We start from the raw sequence: 14,463 nt of genomic DNA on the forward strand, positions 1-14,463 counted from the left end.
GACTTGTCTGATCCCTGACTCCACTTCTGTGAGACCCTGGCCTGCTCCCCCCCAACCAGCACCGACCTACTTGGTCATGTGCTGGGACTTGTGGCAGGAGGGACACCCCTGTCCTGGACACCCAACAAAGAGAACCTGGGAAGCGGGGGGCCAGGAGTGGCTCCAAGAGATGCACACTGTCCACGGACAGTGGACTCCTGGTCAGTGCCCAGCCTCAACCTGAGCTGTGGGCCTTGGAAAGCACTGAGCCCTTCTCCCTGCTGGAACTAGAGCCTGCAGTGCCAACCTGCAGCCGCCACATCCTGTGTAACCACGATTCAGCACCTCATCTTTCCTACTGTGGTAGCCACTGCAGGGGCTCCAAGGACTCTGTGCTTGGACTGTTAGCCCACAGGGCGCAAGCTGGCTTGAGGGCCACGTGGGCCCAGGATGACCTAGAAGTGGTGTGGCCTTGCTAGTAGCCTTGCAGTCAGTACTGGTTCCCAATGGGGCTCCTTAGGGAACCCAGAGCCCCCAGCCTGTACCTGTCACCAGGCAGCATGGATGTTTAGGCAGAGACTGCTTCTAAGGCCTACCCTCCACTAACGCTGTGGCTCAAGGGCCACCCTTCCTGAGGGCACCACCCCCAGTGGCAGTGTGGATGTCTTCAAACGTGGTAGGGCCCCAGGGGACACCAAGCGGTGATGAAAACACAGCTAAATGAAGGGGGACAGCAGCAGCCTGAGCCTGCCTGGAGAATGAGGCTGCAGGGGCCACAGCTCCACAGAGCCGCTGAGGAAGTGTCCCCATGCAGTGCTCAGGGCCCCATGGGATGTCATTCCTGGGACATCTGTGTGGTCCAATGCTGTCTTTCCAGCTAGACTGAAAAGTGGCCTTGGCAAGGCCAGGCCTGCCCAAAGGGCTCCATGCAGGCCTCTAGTGGCTGCCAGCCCTGGCTGCAGGCTTCTCCAATCTCGAGGACATGGCCTCAGAACGCAGCTGTCCTCTGAGCAATGTTTGTACCAACGATGTGCTGAAATGACTATTTTGGATATATTGGATTAAATAAAAGAGATTCAACTCAGCCTTACCATCTCTTTTCTGATTTAATGGTGTGGCTAGGCTCTCTTCCCAAGAGCCTTGCTGGCATGGTGTGTTACATGTGAAAGTCAGCGGTTCGAATCCATCAGCTGCTACTCAGGATGGCAGGCAGTCTCCTATAAAGATGTAAGCCTTGGAAACCTGAGGGGACTGACTTGATGACCATGAGGTTTCTGATTTGGGTGGGACCTACTTTGGGACGGCCTGGGTCACTCACTAACCCTGTCCTTGGGAGCCTGCCTGAGAGACACCTGACAGAGGCTGTTAGATAGGAACCTCACAGCCCACAGTCCCATTAGGAGTGATGCCTTTGGCCCCATCCTGAAATGGGCAGTTAGGGAGGCCTCCCTGCAACAGTTGGTCTGAGGCTCTGGTGAGGGGCAGAAGGTTCCAGAATACCCGTGCTGCTCCTGTGCCCCTCAGGAAGAGGCAAGATGGGAGGCAGGAGCTTTACTTGGTAGCCTCTGTGGTCCCACATCCCTGCTCGCTGTAGTTGCTCCCACTAATCTTGGACGTGGCTTCTTAAGGTGACCCATGGGATGAAGTGAGCAGGTGCCCGCTCCCAGGGAGGCACGGCTGTGGACTCAGCTACCCAGGGCCTTCATGACCCTGTGTCTGCTGCCAGTGCTGAGTGCCTAAACTCCATGCACTCTGGTGGTGAGGCCACACGCTCCCCAGAAAAGGGGTGTCCTTTGGAGGCCCAGATTCATGCCTGCTAGTGCCACTGCCTGTGCCAGAGGTCACCATCCCCAAGAGCTTCCTTGCTGCAGAGCTGGCAGACATGAACAGCACCTCGTCCTCAGGGGCATCACCCTCCTCCCAGCCCAGCTCCCTCACCCTGGAGGACATGAAGCACCTCTTTGGGGATGGCCTGTTCAGCGCTGAGCCCCTGAACCTCGATGAAATCCCAGAGAAGTTCCAGTCCCACTGCCCTGCCCTAGAACAGGACAGGCCCAGGAACTGGAAACAGCTGGAGCAGTGGTGAGCTGGTGAGAGGGTAGGGGTAGTACCTGTGTCCAGCACCCAGTGTGACAACCCCTCTTCTGCCTGGCAGGCTGGTGGACCTGCAGGCTGAGGTGACCTGCCTCCAGGGACACCGTGACCGTTGTGCACGTGCCGTGCTGGGCCTGGTGCAGGAACTGCTCCAGGTGCGGGCCCAAGTCCAACTGCAGAACGCTGAACTGAAACAGCTGCAGCAGCAGCACACACAACAGTTAACTCGGGACCTCAACCAAGAGTCCTGCGAGGTGGGCTCCTCTCCTGAGCATCCTGACCCCATGCTTGGCCCTCTGCCCCTTATTCCCCTGGACTCCCCGCATCCAGCATCCCAGTGTGAAACCTAGACCTGCACCAAGCTCTCTCTTCCTCTTCACAGCTCTCTGGCACTCTGAGTCAAACCCAGATGCTGGCCTTGGACAAAAGGTACACCAGCTGTTGGTGTGGGCTTATGAGAGGCCATGGGAGCTCAGGCTTCCAGAGGTAGCCTGTGCAGGGGACCATCCAGGGATAGCATTTTGTAACCAACCCCTCCAGTGAGCCATTTTGGTCGGTAAACTGCACACATGGCCCAAATTTAGGAGGCTGTACATGACTTAGTAGCTTGCAGGGGCCTCAGCAGGAGCTGTTGTGACACTTGCCATAGTCTGGGGTGTTTGCTGGGGATGGGTTTGTGCTTTGAGAAGATTCACTGTGAATGAGTGACTCACTGTGGGCAGGAGCTCAGTAGGGATGGCCTTCTGGAAAGAACCATGGGCAAGATCGTCTGTTGGGGGGGATTGATGGGGTGGGAGCTCGTCCCAGGCAAGGCCTCACTGCAGGGGGTGTTTGCTGTGAGTGGAGGGCTTACTAGTGGCTGGAGTCTTGCTGTAAGAGGTCACTGCTATAGGAGGTTGCTGTGGGCAAAGACTCACCCAGGGTGCAGCTCCTGTGGGATGGGGCCTCGCTGAGGGTGGGGTGGTGCCAGCAGGAGCGGTGGTTTGTGTGCCAGGTTGGTGGAGGTCCGAGAGGCCCTGGCTCAGATCCGGAAGAAGCAAGCATTCCAGGACTCAGAGCATAAGAGCTCGGACCAGGAGCTGACCCTCAGGTGGGCCCCATCTTGATAGTCTGATAGTTTAAGGGCTAAGGAGAGGTTTGAACCCACCTAGGACCCTAGGGGGAAGAGGACTTGTGGCTGAGTCCCTGCCCCCCAGCTTCCCCATCAGCCTTTACCTTCTTCAGCCTTTCTTTGATATACCCTGTCTTTGCTTCCATGGTCACTGGGTGGGTGTGTGGGAAGGTGCCTCCTGTTCAGGTCCTGTAGGTCAGCCTGACTGTCAGGACAGGCCTGATCAAAGAATGTGTCCAAAGGTCCTCAGCCCCATGTAAGTCGGCTCCCCACGGCTTCTTGGCTCCGGTCCTACTGCTCATCATCCCCGCTAGCCCCTGCTTCCCAGTGCTCATCGTTCTTGCCTCCACTGTTCCTCTTCTCTGCTTCCTGCTTCTCCTGCCTGACTGTTCATCATCCCTGCTCTCCCATTGTTGAGAGTCCTTGCTCCCCACTGCTCATTGTCCCTTGTTTTCCCACATCTCTTGGCCCTATTCTCCCACCACTGGCCTGATGATTGGCTAACACTACTCCTAGGGTGAACAAGCTGATGGGGAACCTGAGGCAGGAGGGCCATGACCGGAGGGAAGCCTGCAGCGCCCTGCAGAAAAGCCAGGAGGAGACTAGCCAGCGAGTGGAGCATGAGGTGGCCAGGATGCAGGTACCACTGTCACTTGTACCTCACAAATGTCCTTGAGCCCACCCTGCCAGGGTAGCATGGCTAGGGAGGAGGCCTGATGCCCCACCAATGCTCACCCAGCCAACTCCTCCCTTACTCCCACCTCCACCCTCCATCAGTGGTCCTCTGTTCGTGGGACCAAGACCAATCCATGAATCTGTCAATGAAAGAATTGAAATTTCCACTGCAAGAAAAACAAGAAATAAAAAATAAAGGTGGCTTTTTAAAAAGAATGAAGCAGACAAGATACATTAAAATTAATAAAAATAAACTGTCAATTAACCTAACAATTCAACCAACAAACTATCAATGAACCAATCTATTGATTAACTCCAACAAAATATCCATCAATCTATTAAACAACCAATAAACCAATCTACTAAAAATCAACCAACCCTTCTACTGTCTGAAAGGAATAATCTGAAATAAGAGGCACATTGCAAAGTGGACTGAGGGAAGGAGAATAAAGGGAGAGAGGAAACTATGCAACAATGAATGAATGAAAACCCAACCTTTCTGTACACTTTTGTTAAAATCACAATATTAAAAAAATCAGTAAATTAAGCAATTAAAAATTGACTCAGTCAACCAATCACCAATCATCCAACTGATAGTGACAGCATTTTACCAATCAAGCAATCAGTGTTGCATGAAAGGAGAGAAGGTTAGCACTCCCCTTGACCAATCAAGCAATCAGTAATGTAATTTTATGTTATGAAATTTCACTTTATTGAACTTGATATGCCTATATTTTATCTGGTGGCTTAATGGTAAGAAGATGTACTGCCATCTCAAAGGTACATGGTTCAAATCCAACAACTACTCCATGGGAGAAAGATGGTCTAGCTCCTCCCAAGTTATTTACTGCCTCTGAAAACCTGCTGGAGGGTCAGCTATGAGTTTGTTGTGACTAGGTAATACACAACAACAATATTTAATGTAATTTTATTTAATCTTTACTGATTTAAACTCATTTAAAATAAGGATATTCAGATATAGTTTATTTTTGTATTTTAATTCTATTAAACTCATCTTTTGTATTTTATTTTATGGGCTAGTTAGTATTATTTGATATTTGTATTTTATCTTTCACTTAAAAAATTGTATTTAGTAATTCAGGAGGCTGGATGTTATGAGGAGGAATGTGGCATCAAGATTGGAGGAAGACTCATCAACAACCTGTGTTATGCAGATGACACAACCTTGCTTGCAGAAACTAAAGAGGACATGAAGCATTTGCTGCAGAAGGTCAAAAACTGTAGTCTTCAATATGGATTGAAACTTGACATCAAGAAAACAAAGATTCTTAGGGGAGCTCTGGTGGCCTAGTGGCAAGAAGCTGCACTGCAATCCCAGAGGCGCACAGTTCGAATCCACCAGATGCTGTGCCAGAGAAGGAGGGACAATCTCCTCCTGTACCAGTCAGATCTGATTTGATGGTACACACACACACACAAATAATAAAATAAAAAAACAAAACAAAACAAAAACAAAAAGATTCTCACCACTGGGCCAATTGGCAGCTTCATGATGGACGGAGAAGAGATTGAGATTGTTGATAACTTCAGCTTAATTGGTTCGACAGTCAACACACTTGGCTCCAGCAGTCAGGAAATCCAAAATTGAATTGTATTGGGAAAGTTTGCTGTCAGGGACCTCTCTAGAGTACTGAAGAGTAATGCTGTCATTCTGGAGGCTAAGGTGCACCTGATCCAAGCCATGATCTTCACAATTACTTGCTATGCATTAGAGGGGTGGACAATAACTAAGGATGATAGAAGAAGGATTAATGCCTTTGAGTTGTGGTGCTGGAGAAGAGGGTTGAACATACCGTGGACTGCCAGGAGAACAGACAGGCCTGTCCTTGAGAGAGTGAAACCAGGCTGTTCCCTGGAGTCAAGGATTTTGAAGCTCTGTCTCACATACCTTGGGCACGTGGCCAGGAAGGACCAGTCTGTGGAAAGGAACGGTAGAGGGACAGGGCAGGAGAGAAAGACCCAGGATAAAATGGATTGACTCAGTGGCTGGAGAAATGGAATTTAAGTGTGTTGGAGACAGTGAGAATAGGGCAGGATTCAGAGCTACAGAACATAAGGTCTCTGTGAGTCACATGTGACTCCATGTCACATAACAAGTTTAGTGTATTATAGTTTTGTTGTTGCCATTAGGTGCCATTGAGTCAACTACAGCTCATAGCGATGCTGTGAACAACAGATCTGAACTTTGTCTCTTCCTGACCATCTCTTCAATGCTCCAGCCCATGTGACAGTCCTTGCATCAATCTATCTTGTTGGGAAGTTGTCTTCTTTTTCCCTGACCCTCCACCTTTCCCAACGTGATGTCCCTTTTCAAGGACTGACCTCTCTTTATGATATGTCCAAAGTATATGAGACAAAGTCTCACTCTCCTTCCCTCTAAGGGGTACCTTGGTTGCACTTTCTCCAAGACTAACTTGTTTGTTCTTTTGACGTTCTCTGGGTTATTCACTATTCTTCTCCAACATGACTCAAAAACATCAATTCTTGTTCTGTCATCTTCATTCCTTGTCCAACTTTCCGATGGATAGGAAGTAATTGAAAAGACCATGGCTTGAATCAGGAGCACTTTAGTCTTTAAGTTGACCAATGTAATACATCTTTTGACTTCTTGACTGCTGATATCATGACTGTTAATTGTGGAGCCAAGTAAAATGAAATAATTGACAACTTCAATCTTTTCTCCCTCTACTATGCTGTCACCTAGTAATCCAGTGGGGAGGATTTATGTTTTCTTGATGTTTAAACGAACTCTGGTGGCCACGTGGTAAGAAACTGCTGCAATCCCAAAATACAATCCATATTGAAGGCTGTAGTCTGATTTTCTGCAGCAAGTGTTTCAAGTCCTTTTCACTTTTAGCAGGCACAGTTGTATCATCTGCGTAACATAGATTGTCTATTACTCTCCCTTCAATCCTGATGCCAAATTCTTCATGTGGTCTAGCTTCTTGAATTATTTGTTCAGTTTACAGATTGAATAGATATGGAGAAAGGCTACAGCCCTGATACATACCTTCCCTGATTTTAAACCATGCAGCAGTCTCTCTTTTGCTATTCAAACAACAGCTTCATGGTCTGCATGTAAGTTTCACATCAGCACAAATAAGAGTTCTAGAATTCTCATTCTTTTCAGTATTATGATTCACCCAGTCAAATGCCTTTGCATAGTCAATAAAACACACATAAACACAGTTTTGTTTTAGTTTAATATATTTTATAGTAACTTTCATTTATAGTTTAATATACTATTTAATGTAATACAATTTAATTTTCATTTTTATTTCATTGAGTTGTATTTTGTTTAAAATGTTGCTTAATTTTTATTGTATGTTTAATATATATTATTGCTTTTATATAACATTTTGTACTATTTTATATTCCATTGTTTTTAATTTTCTATTTAGTCTTATTTGATCTTTTTAATAGAACTAAATGTAATTTGTAAATACTTTACTCAACTTAATTTTTGCTTTACTTCATTTTATTTATGTCTTAATTGTTTAACATTTTATATAATTTAATTTTATATAATGTTTCACTGTACTTTAAATGATCTGTTAATTACCATCTCAAATTTCATTTTGGTTACTTTGTTCATTGTTATTGTATGCTATTTAATATTTTATTTTCACTTTTTTTAATTTTTATTATTTGTGTGTGTGTGTGTACCGTCAAATCAGATCTGACTGGTACAGGAGGAGCTTGTCCCTCCTTCCCCGGCAGAGCATCTGGTGGATTCGAACCGTGCGCCTCTGGGTTTGCAGTGCAGCTTCTTGCCACTAAGCCACCAGAGCTCCCCTTCACTTTCTTTTTTATGTGTTGTTATATTTTGTTTTATAATGTTTAACTTTGTTTTATTTTCTATGATATACTTAACTATTATTTAGTATTTAATTTTCTTTAGTAGTTTAGTTTAACTTTTTAATGGGGTATATATTATTTATTTCTATTTAGTTTTATTTATATACTATTTTATTTTAGACCTTGGTGACATAGTGGATCAAGATTTACACTGCTAATCCAAAGACAGGCTATTCCAATCCACTAAATGCTCTGTGGGAGAAAGATGGGCAATCTCCTCCCATGCAATTTGTTGTTGTTGTTATGTGCCATGGAGTCACCTGTGATTCATAGAGACCCTATGTACAACAGCTCTGAAGCCTGCCATATCCTGAGCCAGTCTCACTGACTCTGACACACCTTTCCCCATTGCCCTAGTTACTGTACCAATTCATCTCATCCGGGATATTTCTCTCCTTCACTGTCCCTCCACCCTTCTGAGCATGATGGTCCTTCTCCAAGGATCAGTCTCTCCTTGCCACATGCCCAAAATATGTGAGACAGAGCTTTAAAATTCTAGCCTCCAAGGAGAAACTTGGTTCACCCTCTCCAAGAGAGACCTATTTGTTTTCTTGGCAATCCATGGTAGATTCAAGACTCTTCTCCAAAACCACGACTCACAGACATCATTTCTTCTTCTGTCATCTTTAGTCATTGTCCAGCATTGTCCAGTAATTGCAAGGACCATAGCCTGGATCAAGTGCACCTTAGTCTCTAGACTTACATCATTGTTTCTGAATACTCTGGAAAAGTTCCTGACAGTAGATTTTCCCCATGCAATTTGTCTTTTGATTTCCTGACTGCTGGTGCTAAGTGTGTTGATTGTAGAGCCAGCAAGCTGTTAACCTCAGTCACTTCTCCATTCATCATAGTGCTGCCATTTACCCAGTGGTGGGAATCTTCTTGATGTTGAGCTTCAATCCATATTGAAACCTTTCAGGTCCTCCTTAGTTTCAGCAAGTAAGGTTGTGTCATCTGAAAACCCCTGGAGGGGTAGTCCGTTCTGACTTGATGGCAAACAACTACCATTTATTTCATTTATTATTTGTTTTATTTTGCTAAATATTATAGTTAATATATCATTTCATTTTTATGTTGTTGTTGATTACCATTGACTCGAGCATGACTCATAGTGCCCCTATGAACCAAAGGCCTGAAGCCTATTACTTGTTTCTCAAGTTTATAGAGTTTCCAGAGCATGTTGTTTAGGAAGTGGATACCACTCCTGCTTCCAAATTTTTATTATAGTTCCTGTATTTTAGTTGTGTATTTGGTTTTATTTAATATTAATTTTAGTTTAACATTTTATGTTATTGTAATTTTATTTTATATGTAATTTGTTTTGGTTTACATATTAAGTTGATATTTAATTAGCATTAGCTTTATTTTATTTTTATGTCTTCTGTATTATTGAATGGTTTTTTTCTATAATAACGTATCTCAGAGCCAATTTAATATTGAAGTTAAATTTTTTTATTATGTGTCTTGTATTTATTAATTGTATTTACTTGTCTAAGCCAGAGTCAGTCAATCCTACAAAATTAATTTCCAGAAGCTGGAATTACTTTATTTGTCACTGGGTCATGACAGGCATAGTAATACTCTGATCTTAAAATTACAGAAGTTAAGTAATTTAGTCTTACTCTTCACTTATAAATCTGATTAGGTTTCAAAGTCCTAGTCTTTATGCAAAAATGGGCACTGTTAGAAAATGGGGGAATAATTGTATTCAATCACAAAATGGAAAATTCTTACATTATTACATAACTGTTGTTACACCAAACGGCTAAATCACACCAGTATGTAACTGCCAAATTACATCACAGCAGAACTGCAACACCACTGAGCATCATGGCCCTCAACTGGACACAAACCCTAACCATCACAGTCAGCATTACTTTATTTTGGGGGGAGGGTTCTTTAATTTTTACAAAGATTTTCACCATTGTGCCAATGATAGATGATGATAGATGGTGAAGAGATTGAGATTGTTAACAGCTTCAGTTTACTTGGCTCTACAATCAACCACTCTTAGTACCAGCAGCCAGGAAATTAAAAGATTAATTGCATTGAGACAGTCTGCTGTCAGAGACCTCTCCAAAGTACTGAAGAGCAACGATATCATTCTGGAGACTTAAGGTTCGCCTGTTACAGGTCATGGTTTTTGCTATTACTTGCTATGCATCAGAAAGCTGGACAATGACCAGGGATGATAGGAGAGTTGGTGACTGTGAGCTGTGGCACTGGAGAAGAGTATTGAATATACCATGGACTGCTAGGAGAACAAACAAGTTCATCCTGGAGAGGGTGAAGCCAAGCTGCTCCTTGGAGGCAAGTATTCTGAAGCTTTGTCTGACATACTTTGGACATATCAGTCCTTGGAGAGGGACATCATACTTGGGAGGGTGGAAGGACAGCACAGGAGACCCTCGATGAGGTGGATTGATTCAGTGCCTGGGGTCATGGGGATAGGAGTGTCAGAGACAATAAGATTAGCCCAGGATAGGGTCGCTATGAGTCACAAGTGACTTGATAGCACCTAACAACGACGACAATATACTGATTTATTTACAAAGTTTGAAAGCCAATATTACTTTTGCCACAAATTTCAGTGTTTATTACTGCCAGATATGCAAAATAATCAGATAGTAGACTTTTTAAATTATTGAGATTTTAATTAAAGATTATAGAGAACTTGGATTTCTATTCATTCATTGTTGCACATTTTCCTCCCTGTCCACTCCTCCCCACCCCCACCAGTTCACTTCTCTTTGAGAAGAAAAAAATAATGTCTTTTATTGTTATACAGTCCCCGCCAGTAGATTTTTAACTATTGTTGTAAAATGCAAAATGTCAGATAGCAAGACAGTTGGTAAGTGAGGAGTAAGTGTAAATACAACAGAGATGGAGAAGGCTGGGCCTCCTTGGAGGAGGGTCCTGGGACCTGTGGTCTGTACATACCTGTATTCCACCCATGATCAGATTAGCATAAATGAGGAAATATTTAAGGGGTGCCAAAAAAACCTGGAGATCAGGAATAACAATAATGCCATGTACTTTGAAAACTAAAATTGATGGAAACAATGCAAGATGAATAAAATATAAAAAATTTTAGAGACAAGTTTTTTCAGTAAGTTGACTGTAAGAGGTTGTCACTTGGTCCAGAAAAATGGTCAAACCTCTCATTTCTTTTCCATAGGCAACAAAACAAACAAGTGGGTTTTCAAAATGTCATTGATGAGTTTACTTCCAGTAAATCCAAGAAAATAAAACTATAACAAAATTCTGGTTTTAGTATAAATGAAATACTTAAACTTGATATACAGTGTGGTGAGTGAGAGAATGATATCCATACACATACAAGAAAGACCTGTTAATACCATTATCATTCAAACATACAACACCAGAGCCAAAGAGGAGGAAATAGATTACTTCTACCAACATTTACCGTCAGAAATTGATAGAATATGCAACCAAGATGTATTAATAATAATGGGTGACTGGAGTGCAAAAGTTAGGAACAGGGGCTAAAAAGGGTCAGTAGTCAGAAAACATGACTTTGGTAAGACTTTGGTGACAGAAACGAGACTGGAGATAGAATGATATAATTTTGTACAATCATTGCAAATATCTTTATAAGAAACACAAATGACAACTATGTACATAGACTTCACCTGATGGTCTACACAGGAATCAAATTGGATACATCTGTGGGGGGGGGAATCACTGGAGAAGTTTAATATCAGTGGTAAAAACTAGGCCAGGTGCTGATTGTGGAAGAGAACATCAACTACTTACATGTAGTTTCAAACTGAAGTTAAAGAAAATTAAATCAAATCCAGAAGAACTAAATTTTGACCTTGAGTCCATCCTGCCAGAATTCAAAAGCCACTTACTTAAAAAATGGGTCTGAGGCCTTGAACACTAGTGAAAGCAGATCTGATGAGCTGTGGGATAATTTAATCCACGAAGAATGCAAAGTGTCATTACAAAGACAGAAGAGGTGAAAAACAAAGAACTCATAAAATATTATACATAATGAATGGCCATGGAGGACATTATACTGAGTGAAATATCTCAGCCACAAAAAGTCCAATACTGTATGATGCCATATAGAACAGGACTGATATGAGGGTTGAGGGGAAACTAAGAAAAGAGGGCGTAAATAATGTACAAGGCATTGAGGGAGAGAACGGTATAAAAGGAACATATGATTAGATATTATTGACGTGACAAGAGTCCAGAATAAGAGTTGTATAATAAAGTGGTCCAGAGGGTGGGGTAGGGGACTGTGTAACAATGAAATAATTTTTTTTCCAAAGAAAAAAGTGAACTTGGGGGGACGAGGGACAGGGAGGAAAATGTGTAACAATGAATGAATGGGGGGGAAGAATATGTTCAAACCTGTTAATACCAAATAAAGTATACATTTTCTTAAAAAAACCACCACAACAACAACAACTAAAAGAAACACCACAAAGACAAAGGAGGAAGAAAAGACTGAGATGGATGTTGGAAGAGATTCTGAATATTGCACTAGAAAAGCACAGAAGCCAATGCAAAGGAAAGAAATCAGAATGTTAAGAAACTGAACAGAAGATTTCAAAGGGCAGCTCAGGAAGACAAAGCAAAATATTATAATGAAATGTGCAAAGAGCTGGAGTTGGAAAATCAAAAAGTATCAACTTGCTCCGCGTTTCTTAAGCTGAAGGAACTGGGGAATAAATTTAAGCCTCAAGTTGCAATATTTAAGGATGCTATGGGCAGAATATTGAATGATTCAGGAAGCACCAAAAGAAGATTGAAGGACAGGCACTGTCTGAAAATCACATGCAGCTTTATCCGTGTCCGCAGGGGAGATTTGGTGCCTCGAGTCATCAGCAGCCTTGTGGACAACTGAAACGCAAGCCCAAACAGGCACCACAGACCCCTGCCCCTGTGTGCAACTCTCAGTTCGGCCTCTGATCCTCTCTCCCTCCAGAGGTCGCTGATAGTTATCTGAGCCTGCAGGTGACACCATCAGGACCATGGGAGGACTGGCCCTCCTCATATCAACCAAAGGTGTTCATCCTCAAATAAAGCAGTTTATTATGAGAGGGGAAGAAGAATACACAGAGTCACTATACCAGAAAGAACTGGCTGACACAAAAGAATTTCATGAAACAACATATGACAAAGAGGCAATGGTGATGAAAGAGGAAATCCAAGCTGCTCTGAGGGGATTGGGGGAACAGCAACAAAACAAATAACACAAAGGTCCCAGGAGTTGATGGTATAAAAATGGATATATTTCAACAAATAGATGCAGACCCTGGCTGTGCCAAGAAATCTGGAGGACAACTACCTGGCCAACTGACTGGAAGAGACCCATATTTATTTCCATTCCAAGAAAAGATGACCCAACAGAGTGTGGAAATTATTTAACAATATCACTAATATCACATGCAAGCAAAATCCTTCTGAAGGTGATCCAAAAATGACTGGAACAGTATATAACAGAAAATTGCCAGAAGTGCAAGCTGGGTTTAGAAGAGGCATGGTACTAGGAACACTATAGCCAATGTCAGCTGGATCTTGGCTGAAAACAGAGTACTAGAGGAATATCTATGTATTATTGACTAAACAATGGCATTAGGCTGTGTGGATCACAACTAATTGTAGCTAATCTTGAGAAGAATGGGAACCCCAGAACACCTAATTGTGCCCATGTGAAACTTATACTTGGACGAGGAAGCAGTCCTCAGAACTGAGCAAGGAAACACTGCACAGTTCAAAATTACTTTTTCAGTCTACATGGAGAACAGATAGATCAGTTGGAGGCTGGACTTTATGAGGAAGAATGTGGCATCAGGATTGGAAGAAGATTCATCAATAACCTTGTTTGCCAAAACTGAGAAAGACCTGAGCGTTTGTTGCAGAAGGTAAAAAACTGCGGTCTCCAATATGGATTGAAGTTCAAATCGAGAAAACAGAGATTCTCACCACTGGGCCAATTGGCAGCAACATGATTGATGGGGAAGAGACTGAGATTGTTAACAATTTCTATTTGTTCATTTCCACATCAACACCCTTGGCACCAGCAGTCAGGAAGTCAAAAGACAAATTGCATTGGGTTAAACCTGCTGTCAGGGGCCTCTCTAAAGTACTGAAGAGCAATGATGTCAGTCTGGAGATTAAGGTGGAGATCCAGGCCATGGTCTTCACAATTACTTGCTGTGCATCAGAGAGCTGCGCAATGACTAAGGATGGTAGACGAAGCATCAGGGTCTTTAGGTTGTGGTGCTGGAGAAAAGTATTGAACATACCATGGACTGCCAAGAATATAAACAAGTCTATCTGGTTTGGAGGCAAGGATTTTGAAGCTCTGTCTCACATGTTTTGGGCATATTGCAAAGAGGGACCAGTCTTTGGAGAAGGAAATCATGTTTGGCACAGGAGAGGAAGATCCTGAATGAGATGAATTGGCACAGTAACTAGAATAATGGGGGCAGGAGTGTCGGAAGCAGTGAGACTAGCTCAGAATAGGGCAGAGTTCAGAGCTGTTCTGCATAGGATCACTATGAGCTGAAAATTACTCAACAGCATATAACAGCAACATGATTAATATTGGCGTTTTCATACCTCTTATTTTCAAGTTCTTAGTGCTTTTCATTCAGCTAATCAGTCAAATAATATCAATTGATTGATCAATGAGAAAAATCATAATTAAGTATAAAATAGTTATAAATAAGTTTACAGATAAAGAA

The 14,463-nt window shown here is 43.0% G+C and overlaps 1 protein-coding gene across 1 annotated transcript in view; it reads left to right on the forward strand.

Annotated features, from left to right (window-relative positions):
- Nucleotides 1-1,861: 1,861 nt before the first annotated feature.
- The window catches only part of CCDC154 (coiled-coil domain containing 154), a 20,728-nt gene continuing 8,126 nt past the window's right edge, over nt 1,862-14,463 (forward strand). The window contains exons 1-5 of the mRNA XM_006901922.1: nt 1,862-2,061; nt 2,135-2,327; nt 2,456-2,502; nt 3,068-3,163; nt 3,701-3,824. Coding sequence (XP_006901984.1) covers nt 1,862-2,061; nt 2,135-2,327; nt 2,456-2,502; nt 3,068-3,163; nt 3,701-3,824 — 660 coding nt within the window. The remainder of the gene's footprint in view (nt 2,062-2,134; nt 2,328-2,455; nt 2,503-3,067; nt 3,164-3,700; nt 3,825-14,463) is intronic.

This window comes from Elephantulus edwardii, unplaced genomic scaffold (assembly GCF_000299155.1).
Source record: "Elephantulus edwardii isolate Elephantulus edwardi_28Jun2011 unplaced genomic scaffold, EleEdw1.0 scaffold00350, whole genome shotgun sequence".
NCBI classification, from domain to species: Eukaryota; Metazoa; Chordata; class Mammalia; order Macroscelidea; family Macroscelididae; genus Elephantulus; species Elephantulus edwardii.